At 36.0% G+C, this 12247-nt stretch overlaps 1 protein-coding gene across 2 annotated transcripts; it reads right to left on the bottom strand.

Moving 5' to 3' along the window:
* Nucleotides 1–3034: 3034 nt before the first annotated feature.
* Nucleotides 3035–6515, bottom strand: LOC110789596 (uncharacterized). 2 transcript variants are annotated; one of them, XM_021994292.2, is made up of 12 exons: nucleotides 6304–6515; nucleotides 5624–5863; nucleotides 5465–5539; nucleotides 5324–5382; nucleotides 5112–5247; nucleotides 4925–5021; nucleotides 4768–4834; nucleotides 4197–4295; nucleotides 4011–4100; nucleotides 3780–3934; nucleotides 3563–3664; nucleotides 3035–3455 (listed from the first exon to the last, which is right to left on the bottom strand). In XM_021994292.2, exons 2-12 carry the CDS (start codon nucleotides 5826–5828, stop codon nucleotides 3284–3286), a joined length of 1257 nt encoding a protein of 418 aa, XP_021849984.1. In that variant the 5' UTR covers nucleotides 5829–5863; nucleotides 6304–6515; the 3' UTR covers nucleotides 3035–3283. The 2 variants fall into 2 exon arrangements, with proteins under 2 accessions (XP_021849984.1, XP_021849985.1); XM_021994293.2 differs by lacking the exon at nucleotides 6304–6515 and adding an exon at nucleotides 6171–6265.
* Nucleotides 6516–12247: the final 5732 nt, after the last annotated feature.

The raw sequence follows: 12247 nt of genomic DNA, 5'->3' as shown, positions 1-12247 counted from the left end.
TATATGCGGTTCAGTATTAATTAACAAGTTAATAATTCAGTGAGATCAAGTGAGCTGAATGCCTAGCTAGAGGCCGCTTCAGTTCAAGTGGAATTAATGATATTAATCCACAGCTTACTCTTGACTGAACCCGTAGGGTCACACAAATAGTACGTAAACGGATCAAGTATTTAATGGCATTAAATACTCCATCTATGAATATTCGGAACCGACGGATCTTGGTTTCAGTGGGAGCTAAGATCGTCACAGGCAAGAAATGAATACTCCGGAAACGATGATATTGCCGGAAACGGAAATATGGATCGTATCGGAAATATAAATATTATCCAAGTCGTAGATGTTGCCGGAAACGGAAACATGGTACGTATCGGAAAATATTATCGGAAATGGAAATATTGCCAGAATCGGAAATATTGCCGGAAACGGAAATATTGTCAGAATCGGAAATATTACCGGAATCGGAAAATAATTCCGGAAACGGAAATATTAAATATTTGTTCGAAACGGAAATTAATTCCGGAATCGGAAATATTAAATATTGTTCGTATCGGAAATGAATTCCGGAATCGGAAAATTTAATCGGAAGCGCATCGTACGAACAAGCATCGGACGAGGCCTGCCGGACGAGGCCCAGCACGAAGCCAGGCCATCGCCCAGCAAGCCAAGCGCGCCGCACAAACAGCCACGCCAGGCCCAGCGCAAGGCCAGGCCCAGCAGGCTGCGCAGCGCGCACAGCGCGCACAGCACGCGCAGCGCGCAGCGCGCGCGGGCGCTGCGTGGGCTGCTGCTCGCGCGCACGCATGGGGGCCCATCGTGGCTGCCGTGCGTGTGTGTGCAAGTGTTTGTGTTCGTGCACGTTTCCTAAAACATGCAGAGTTCGGTTAATGATTAAATTCCTAATTCTATTTGATAAATTAATTAAATTAGAGTTCTTGTAGGATTCTAGGTTTAATTAATTTGTATCTGAATAGGATTTCGATTCCCTTTCCATACCCCTATAAATATGAGGCTAGGGCTCACAATTTATAACAAGTTTCAAAGTATTCAAAAGTGAGTTTTTTGAGAGAAAATTAAAACACACATCTTGCTCATAAAAGTGCCGAAATTTTCTAGTACCTTAAGGGCGATTCTAGTTGGTCAATCTTAAGGCGGATCCGGACGTGCTGTGGACTATCTACGGAGGGACGACACTTGGAGTCCTAAAGACTTGTTCTTGTTCGGTTCGGGCGCAGCTAGGGAGGGCACGCAACAAAGAGTATGCATCTAAATTATGCTATATGATTATGTGTAAATAATATGTTGTCCTGGGTTAATGGTTGTTTCCGCATGATCTATGTAATGTCATATGTATCATAACCTAACACGTTGAAAATCATAGTTTCTGGAATCCGCGGAATAAACCTGTTGGCTCTAGACTTTTCTAGCGTTGGTTTGCAGGCGTTATTCTATTGTCACCCGGGCTGACTAAATCTAGCGCCTGCTGCAGTTTTTGTCGATTTATAATACGATTTAAAGTAAAATTCTATTGGATCTATTGTAGTTTCTGCATATTTCAAATACGGTTCAAATACAGTTCTATCGGATCATCAATCCTAATAAACGTACGATATCCCCACACTATACTACAAATACAGCCCTTCTGCACCCCAAAATAGTCACCAACATTTAGTCTCACTCATCTGATATTCTGAACTGTCTCACTTCTCCCTATACTATGTAATTATGTTAGTAGAACCGTATCGATCTGGTTACTTCTTATCTTATTCTTAGCCTAGCCCATAACTGAATCTCTTAAACGTTACTCTGGGGAAATTATCTAGGACTCTAGGATAATAGTAAGGTTACACTGGAGAAATTGAATTAAGAATCAGGTTCTATCAATCGGCTACCGGGGTCCTCTAAGCCTTAAAGGAGATGTAGCAAAGACAAGTGTTAAGTTCCTGAGAACAACAATATGATCTCCGTTATATTGTAAGGTACATATAGGTACTGTTTATTGCTTTCATCACCTCTATAACTATGCTCATATAAATCTGACTTATTTGTAACGCCTAATAAGATAATCTTTGGACAATTAGAATATTCTGTTTGGTACCTTAAATCAATCTAAATCATCTATTCGACATATTGTTTGGTCTAATTTATCTGTGCATTAATCAAATAAGATTAGCAATGTAATATAACGCATGTGTTGATATGTGACACAAAGTTTTGGGCTAGTAAAGATCCCTGAGGGCTGATACTAGACACTCCTCGTATTAGTAACTTTACCTCTGAACCCAAGCTCTATTCGAGATCACAAGGGAACCAACTGCTATTGTGATCAAATATTCGAGCCTCAATTTATCAAGTACATGTGGTACTCTTGTAACACAAAAAACAGGTTTTGTTAATTTTTTTCCGATACGTATGCTAAAACTTTTTAGCGGCTCCATAAACTAGTTAAGCAAAGATAAGCTACCTTCCTTAATCGCAATTGCCACAATATATGAGGAAATGGTTAAGTATCAAGTACAGTACGCATCCCTTCTTGACAAAAAAAGATTGTGCATCTAGAAATTAACTCAGTTTTCGACCCCTTGCAAGTACACATTAAAAGTAACAAAGCCAATGTTTTATCATAATATTATAATCTTTTTACATATGCACTAGTACTTGTGTTGTTTTGTGCGCAATGATCATCATGCAAATTGTTTAAAGTGCAAGCTTTGGTGTCCATGATCTAATTTTCTACATTTTTCTTTGCCACCCACAATTGGAAACAAACAACAAAAGACTATCCTCTAACAGTCTAACTTTAGAACACCAGTGCAATTAAGAGAAACTTAAGTCAAGTAGTGTTTCGAAATCAGTCGTCCCCTCTTCTGGAGTTTTATAAATACTCTTTGAATGTGTCTGATTCCTGTTCTTGGAACTCTCATTCATACATTTTTCAACGAGCAAATATACAGCAAATTAAATGTGCAGTCAGCAGTAACGCATATACCTGATGTATGTATGTCACTTTTGGGTCTAGCTAGGGAAGCAACAAACATAGATTGAACTGCATATATACCTTTGAACATAATATACGAACATTCAAGTATGCTTTTATCTACATAAGAAAAAAAAGTCCAGTACAAAAGCATAGAATAACTTGTAACTTCATTCCATGAGCACTATATGAAATATTATAACTGGTGATATGAGATGATAGACGTCTTCGAAGATGTTTCTAGGACCACCTATCATGAACAGGCAAAACTGATAATGTATAATGTTTCGAACATGTTCCTTATCCGTATTAACTTTCATCCTCGGTCACATCTTCTGGGTCTTCTAGGTGGTCTTTAAGGGGCTGCCCTATGACCTCCCATTTTTCTCTACTCCATGCAGAGTCAACTTTTGGCAACTCATAATCATCTGGTCTCAATGATAATTGGAATTCTGGCAATTCAGGTGGTGGTTGTAGGCCCCTGGACCAACCAGACTCATCCATTTATTACTTACACAAGTGAAGGCAGAAAACAAAAGGAAAGAACAGAAAGACAGAAAAGAAGTAAGCGATAAAACAGTTACATACTTTTCTTGATCTAACAAGTAACCATACAACTGAGACTTCTTGGAAGCAGTGTCTGGAATCTTGTGGTGGAAATGCTTCATTGCACCCCATAGTGGAGGAGCTCTATACAACGGAAACAGGGCCAGAGTAAATGTTTCTGTTATTAACTTTCTGAAACTCGAGTGTTTTGTATACGCAGTCTTACACGTGAAAGAAAAGTTTTTCAAATCGCATGTACCTGGTAACAGGATAAGCCAAGCAAAAGCTTAAACAGGCCTTTCTGCTCTCTGAAAGAAGTTCCTCGGCAGCAACAAAACAGCCTAGTGCATTCGTATGGCACGATGGCTCGTTGCTTTTGTCAACTATCAGACCATGGTAGAAGTAAGCTGCAGCCTGTTTAGTTTTTTAATTAAAATCATCAGTTTTTTTGTTGAGGGAAATCCATTCAAACAGAAAGAAACATAACTACCTTGGCTTCTAGGAATTTATATCGGATGCCCAATGACTGCTTTCCTGCATCACTCTCATCGGTTTTTTCTACTGATAGTGAGTAATGAGCCTGGGCGATAAAAAAGTTGGCCAACATGATCATTTATCAACTAAAAACTAAAGTTGAAGCAAAACTGTGAATTTGGCACACTACTAGATTCACTACCTGAGTGAAAAAAATCAGTTCCTCGCATGCTAACCTCCTCTTTACTGATAATGTAGCTTTTTGGTTATCAATAGCCAAACCCAACTGCAATTCTGTTCCCTGGATTTGCTTTTAGAGATCAGTATCAGTTATTTTAATTTCTTGATGCCCCACAGACCTACAGATATCTGAGTTCTACATTTCTAGTATACCAAGAGGAAGTAGATCATTTTACAAAACCATTGCTAATTGCAAGATACAAAGCGAAATGTTTAAACCATTTCCTAGCATAAATCAAGTCTGATGTCCATAAAGTCCTGGCAACCAGTTACATACCAATTACAATACTGACAGTTCTAAAGGTGAAATGATTTCACTATAATAAAGACCAATCTCAGTAAGGATTGGAAGTTATTCGCAGAATATCTAAAGAGACCAATCAAATTTACTAATTTGGATCGATATTTAAAAAAAAATTGAAATCAGATTTCTGAAACTCAATTTGTTTACTCTGCCAAGGACTAATAACAAGGACTAACACGACATTAACCTGATAATCAGAGTTAAAATACATGACAAACTAGGAATATACCTGGCCAAGTGCTTGAAGTGAAAGAGCCTCTAATGCACCTTCACGCATGTCTTTATGCAACTTGTTCCTGATGGAAAGATCTTATGTACCATAAAACAGCTTGTATAATGGATTTATCTTAGCAGCAATATAACAAGATTGAAATGCTTTCACATACTTATGTTCCGGGCCTAATTGAGGTAGAATGCTCTTCACACAAAACTCTAAGTATCCCGATGCCTTTAAAAGCATATCAACCGCATCCCTCTGACAATCTGTTATAATTTACAACCATGATCAATCAAATTTACCACTTATTTTCCTTCTAAAGGCTCAAAATCTGACTAATCAATCAAGGATAGTACCTGTAGAAACTATCCTATCAGAAGAACCAGTGTACTGCTTTGGAACAAGCAACATGTTTGCTTCAATCAACGTCAAAACAGCCAGCATGTATACCACAGATAATACTTCGTACCATGTATTCGATGCGCATATCTCCTGCTCCCATCCCAATTTCAAACAAATTAATCATCATTATTTCAAATAATCACTAAATTTTCAATCATTTTCTTACTTGTCTTCTTTCATCCAAAGTCCTCCATTTGAATGTCACTGCTTCGAGTGTACCATAATCTGATACAAACGACAATAACATGAGTTTATATTACAAAAATAACCAAGAAAAGTAGTTAAGAACAACATGATTTTATAAGACCTTTCTTAGTGAGGCCAAGCAGTACAGGCAAGTACTCCTCAAGAGCCTGCTTAATTTCAGGAATCGCCGAAACATCTGCATAAAAACCATGATCAAACCTCCTTAGTATTGTACATGTATTTAACTTCAAAATAAAAACTGTATACACAAAATACAGACCAGTATCTTCAGAGAGTAAGATAGCGCGATTGCGAAAATGGATAAGATGATCAATCATATCTTTAGGGATCAAGCCTTTAAGCCCTTTCTGAAGGTCAGATTGCACAGGAATTTGCATAGTTGGTACAAAAACAACAACCTCAGGAATCAACATCTTCTTCCTTTTACCCCCAGCTTGTTGAAGTATAGAAGAAGTGCACCCCATTATAATTAATGCCTTTTTCAATAAGGGGTTAACACCTGTATTAACCATAACAACATCCAACATATTATTTGCTTATTTTGTTAAACATAATCCAAAAGAACATCACAATCATATCATATTCTAATAACTTTTGAATTGTTCTACCAAATAAAATCAGTGTAGATATGGTTTAAAATTTGCATAAACAGGTGAGGTTAGCTAAACTAAACATAAATTCCCAATCAAAAAATTCTCTTTTAACAGATGGCAAATGTTACATGGAGAGTATATGAAAGATTTCATATCTAGTCAAAACAGAATTAACCCACAAAAAAAAGAAAACATAAGACTAATCAAACCGACCATTAAAAGAGTTATACAGAATTGGCCAACTATGAATTCAAATTTTATGACCCCATGTGAACAAAAGGTAGTTAACTTTTGTTTAGGTGGATACAAAATGAACATAATGACAAGAGATAAGAAAAGAACTTACAGGGGGAGAGGAGTTGAAGAAGTTTCTAGGGAAGGATTTTAATGGCATTGACTCCATAAAAATAGAAAGAATAATAGTGAGAAGTGGGGAGTTCAGTGATCGAGACAGAATTCACATGGCAAATGCGTAGGAAATGAAGAATTAGATCGGCAGCAGAACAGTTTATGAGTGTGCATGATTAGGAGATTTTCATTGTTTTTTGGGATCTTAAACTTGGTACTTTTAAAAAAAAAATATGCAACTTGTTAAAATTAATGAAAATGTTAAATTGCACATGGTGGTATTGGTTAATACAAATTCTTGCAAAAATCACATCTCACGTCACTCATCTCCTATAGTCTTTTCCACATAAAACATTATTGTACACTTTAACAATTTGTACTATGAGGGCATTCTCTTCGCATTAAAACAATAAGTTTGACATTAATAAATTTAAATTAGTTAAGTGAACAACTTTTGATACTTCCTCCGTTCCGGAAATATTGCACCATGTTGACTTCACGCTTCCCAATACATGACTTTGACTCATTATCTCTTGAATTATGTATAAGTAAAATTATAAAAAATTGATATTTAGAAAGTATATATATCAATACGAAACTAATAAGATTTTACATGATTACATACCTTTTACGTATATTTTATAAAAGATGGTCAAAGACATAACGTGAATAGGTGCGATATTTCTGAAACGGAGGAAGTATAACGTGTTGGAATGGGGGCAACGTTTGGTTAGAATATTTAGCTATGAAATCTCGTACACCTTAACTCATTCCACTTTTCAACCCCCCTAAATCTCATACTCACCCACTGCACACCCAAGGCCTTCTTAAATTTTTCGAATACCCTGTGGCTTGTGCATATTCAGAACTTGGACTTCTAAACATGAATATATGATCCACAATAAATATAGATACTCTATTTTGCCGAAAAATATAGATACTCTATATTCCATCACAAAAAAAGTGGGGTTTGTTGGTGTGAGGGCCCATGAAAATTTGATCAATACACTATAATAAAAAATAAAAAAATCAAATCAAATATTTGTATAAAGTGAGTTTTCTTGGTTTGAAGCTCATAAAATAAGGGTCTATGCGACACGGTTGTTTGCACTCTTTTAAAGACGGGCCTGTAGCCCTGTACACACCCCCACAACATTTTAACTCCATTCTTTCTATGTTAGATTATCTAATACGAAATATATAACCAATTAAATAAAGTTGAACAAAACATATACGGAGTAATTTGAGGTTTTGAATTCATAGTTCTCTAATATGAAGCTTCATACCGGTATGTTCAATTTTATCAAACCAAACTACCTCTTAAATATTAGACGGTTTGACAATAGACTATTGGTTGATTAAAGGGTACCACTAACCAGGCAATATAGCCCTTGACGCTGTCAATACTCATTGAATACATTTTTAAATTGAATCACTTTAAGTATGTATGATAAGATTATGCATCAATTAGTTTATTAGTGCTTAACATTTTGACTTTTAACTTCTTATTTTAAAGTCGTAAAAACATGCATGCTAAAGTGGTTTATTGAATTGATTGCATCATTTTACCAATTGGTATGAGTGGTTAATGGCATCTTTCTCTTTAACTAAGGTCTCGAGTTTGAGCCTTATGTATGAAAAAAAATTACAATTGAAAAGGATGCTGCCCATCGAAATACTCATGCACACACTCACGGAAGATTAGTCCACTCGTCGAATGCAGTGGAAAATCCTTGTAGTAAAACAAAATAAAGTTGATTATATCATTTTAGTTTAGATATTTCAAAAAGTTTACATATGACGTTTTTATACATAAGAGCGATTTTTTACCAAATAGTTATAATTTTAATAAAAAACTTATTTAATAGTAGGATCTAATAATTATACTCTATTATATTTTATTATTAATTATACTTTCCAGTCATCTAGTTATACTTTTTATTAAATAATTATGATTTCTAGTAATTACTAAGATAATATATTTTTTAATATTAACATCAACTGTCATGTTGATCTCTTAGAAGACCTACTCCTGGATATTTATGACGATTTCCATGGTTGCCATTTAATATCTGTCATGAAAAATTTTATTTTTTTGGAAATTTATGATGTCAATTTCCTAGTTGCCATGCCACTATGCCCACTACTGTGAAGGGCAAGCTGGGCAAGTAACTAGGCCGACTTGTGGAGTTATTATCGCATTATTTATTTTGGTCAAATAACTTTAACAAAAATCACATCAGAACATTATATTCGTTGAACAGTTTGCTAAGATGGGTAATAAATGCCGCTAGTATTTTACCTAAATTAGTTTTTGGGTCCGTTCGACGAACAGGCTAGTTATATGTTGGTCGGGTAATGAAATTTAGAAGTTATGTTGTTCTTAAGTAGGTGTTAGAAGGTGTTTAAACCAAATGACAATAATTAAAACTTTAACATATGAAGTCTTGTCTTTTTAATCATTACATATTTCTGCTTATGTTCATCTTCCCTGAAAAAATAGATCCACTTTAAACCACTTATTACCACCAATAACATATCATTTGTACAAAGACCAAACAAATTTGCAACTGTTACAGTTTACGACTATACTCATGTTATCCAATTAAAGGAAAGACTTAACAAAGTCTAACTATTGAACTATACTGACAAAACTTTTCTTATAGGAGAACTAAAAGTAATTGTAAGTTCCCCTAACAACAAAAATATACAAATAAAACCTACCTAAAAGTCTCAAAATGTCGATGCAATTTACCCACCTTTAATCATTTGCATGGAAACCATACATTATAAGATTATCCTTCTCTGAAAAATGAATTGCAACTAATTAAGCAAGAAAAATAAACAACATACTTCCAATGTGCTTAAGAAAAATCAAGAACAACGTGCTTAGAGAGAGATAGAGGGGGGGGTATTACAGCTTGAATTGCATGCATGAAAATAAACAATAGAAATGTTGAATTAAAGCACCCTATAATCTCCTACCGTTTCAAAACGGATCAGTCAAAAAGTCTATTAGTGAGGTTAAATTTTGAATTAATGCTACAGGAGAAGGGGAGAAGATTTGGGGATTGAATTAAATTGACATTGAAAATAATTAAGCTTGGAGAATTAATGGGAAGGTGAAGAATGGGGAAGATGAAGTAGGGGAGGGTAGTTTAGGCATAATCAAGTTGAGTATCGATCCTAATTTTTGGTAATCCCTCCGTCCCGTTTTTGTAGTCCTGATTCTATTTTAAGCGTCCCAAAATTATAATCATGTTTCTATTTCTGGCCATTAAGTCTTCCACTTTCTCATGTACTATATTAATTAAAAATGCACTGAAAACCCAACACAACTTCTTCATGTACTATATTCCTTTATCCATGTATTAATTTCACTTTTTCATACAAATTAATTATCAACGTACTATATTCTAAATTTCCGTTTACTATATTACACTTTTCTTAAAACCCGTGTTTTTAGTCAAATAATACTATAAATATGAGATGGATGCAGTACAATTCTAGTAAATTAAAGAGACGGATATTAGTAGTATACTACGTAATAACTAATGACAATAAAGTAGAATAATGAATGACCATTATTTTTTTTATAACAAAAAGTAAATAGAAAGATTAATAAGATTGAGACACGTGTCATCAAAATAGTATTGCTTATGTGTCATTGAAATGGCGATGGTGATGGTTATGCTTTTTAAATACTAGGTATTGATGTACAATAACTTAATACAAAGTATTACAAAGTATTACTTGAATATTATTTTTTCTGCATTGCTCTCATTCTAATTTCCATACAGTCAACTCAGATTAAGATCACTTTATGTCATGAAACTAATTCAACTAGTGTTTACAAACTACCCCAAATGCCAGTATGCGCGCAAATTATACTTTTGTGTCGAAATGTTGAATGTTTGAGTGCACACACGCTTTAACAAATGGCTTAATTCAGTAAAATTAAACTACGAAAAGTTGGAATGACAGAAAATAAACTACACGTATAAGCAAAAAAAGAGTATGTAGGCGCAAGAGTTTACTCACGCCCACATGCTTGCGCAACAAATTCTAGCGCACACCCCTGTGCGCCAGAAAATTGTCACGCCTCAAAGCTTCTTTCGTGCAATTGACTTCATATAACACATTAATAATTAAAATTGATTCGTAAGTCGTTATTAGCTTCTTAATGACACTAATGTTCCGCATAATAGCGCTCATGCATATAAAATAATTTTAAAGTTCACAAAAGCAAAAGTTTTCGAAAACCATTTTCCAAAAGAAATAAGTCCGAGTCTAAACTAAGCTCCATCCAAATAAAATCTGAAATCCTAAATGTAGTATGTCTTATACACAGGGTCGGTTCTACTATTTGGCATCATTATGCAAATCAACGACTAACGCGTCTTGATTCTTCCACCATAGTGCAAGAGCTAGTAACATCCATCTCAGTTCATCGTTCTCCTATTCCAGGATCTCTTGTGTTCCAACCTCAATTCGACCCTGCAACAACTAGAGTCATGTCGCCGAAGATATGCAAGCATAAATGGAAAAAATGGTTTCCACTGTGGAACAGTTATGCCTGGAAAACTTGTTATCGGCTCAACAAGTCCAAAATGAGCGCGATAACGAAAAGAAGATTGAGAAAATGGTCCTTCAACAGACCATGGGAAGCAAATACTTCTTGCTCGATCAAAAACCCTTTTCTGGCAAACTACCAGAAAAGTTCAATTCATCAGACTTACCTAAGTTTAAGGTGGCGGGTTACCCCCGTAACCACCTTTTATGCTTTGTGAATGCCATGAACCTCAAAGGTGTGGACAAGTCAATGTACTTACCCACCTTCCCTATGTCCTTGGAACCAACTCCACTTTAGTGGTTTTATCACCAGGACCCCAAAATCTTCCCCACCTGGGAAGATTTTGTTAACATCTTCATCCAACAATACTCATCTAACATGGACTTCCAAGTAACCATGCGCGAGCTTGAAGTTCTTTCTCAAAAGAACAACGAAGGTTTCACAACCTACTTTGCTAGATGGAGGGACCAGGGGGACCAGCTAATGCAATGGCCCCCTGAAGCTGAGTTAGTCCAAAAGTTCATTGGCAATTTGGACCCATCATACAAACAATACGTTATATACTTGGGTTAGTATTACATCAAAAGAATCTATGACGTAGGCATCAAAATAGAGGACGACCTCTTCAAAAGAACCTAAGCTAACTCTGCTAAGCCTACTTATGCGCCTAGAAATAACACGTACAAAAAGGGTGAATGTTCCCAAGTACAGGAAGTTCATGCCGTTTAGAAAAACACTCCTCAAAAGGTCAAAAGATGGACCAAAGATAGAAAGTTCGCCCCACTTGGGGAAACTCTTACTCAAGCCTATGAAAGACTAGTCTCTTAAGGTAAAATGGCTTCAAGGGGACCAACGCGTGACCCCGCAGTCAAGAATAGATTCTGGGTTGACGGCACCTACGGAAAATATCACAGGGGTAATGGTAACGATACCGAAGATTGTTGGAATTTGAAGAATACCATCCAAGATATGATAGAGGATGAAATACTCCCTCTACCTAACGTTAGCAAACCTAGCAATAACAAGAGTCAATTAGGCTCTTGTCACATCTCTCTAGATCACCCTGAGAGCGCAACATTTGATCCTACTATCTACATAACAACTCAAGGTGAGCCTCTCGCCAAGTTTCCCACATTAGGTTGTAATGGTGAAAAATGCGGTATATGGGACGATGATGCCGAAGACGTTTATTGGTCTCAAGCCATGGGTCAGGACTACTTCACCGAGACCTGGCCCACGGAATCTCCCTTCGATCCTACCCGGGAAGAAACCGAAGTTGTCAATTTAACTCGGTCCGGAAGAGTGTGCCAACTGGACATCCATCCACCACCTACGAATAGGTTCCCGATTCAACAAACATCTTAAAATG

Source organism: Spinacia oleracea, chromosome 6, assembly GCF_020520425.1.
Source record: "Spinacia oleracea cultivar Varoflay chromosome 6, BTI_SOV_V1, whole genome shotgun sequence".
Classification (NCBI taxonomy): Eukaryota; Viridiplantae; Streptophyta; class Magnoliopsida; order Caryophyllales; family Amaranthaceae; genus Spinacia; species Spinacia oleracea.
Note: the sequence above shows the minus strand (reverse complement) of the source record. Positions and strands in the feature narration are given on the sequence as shown.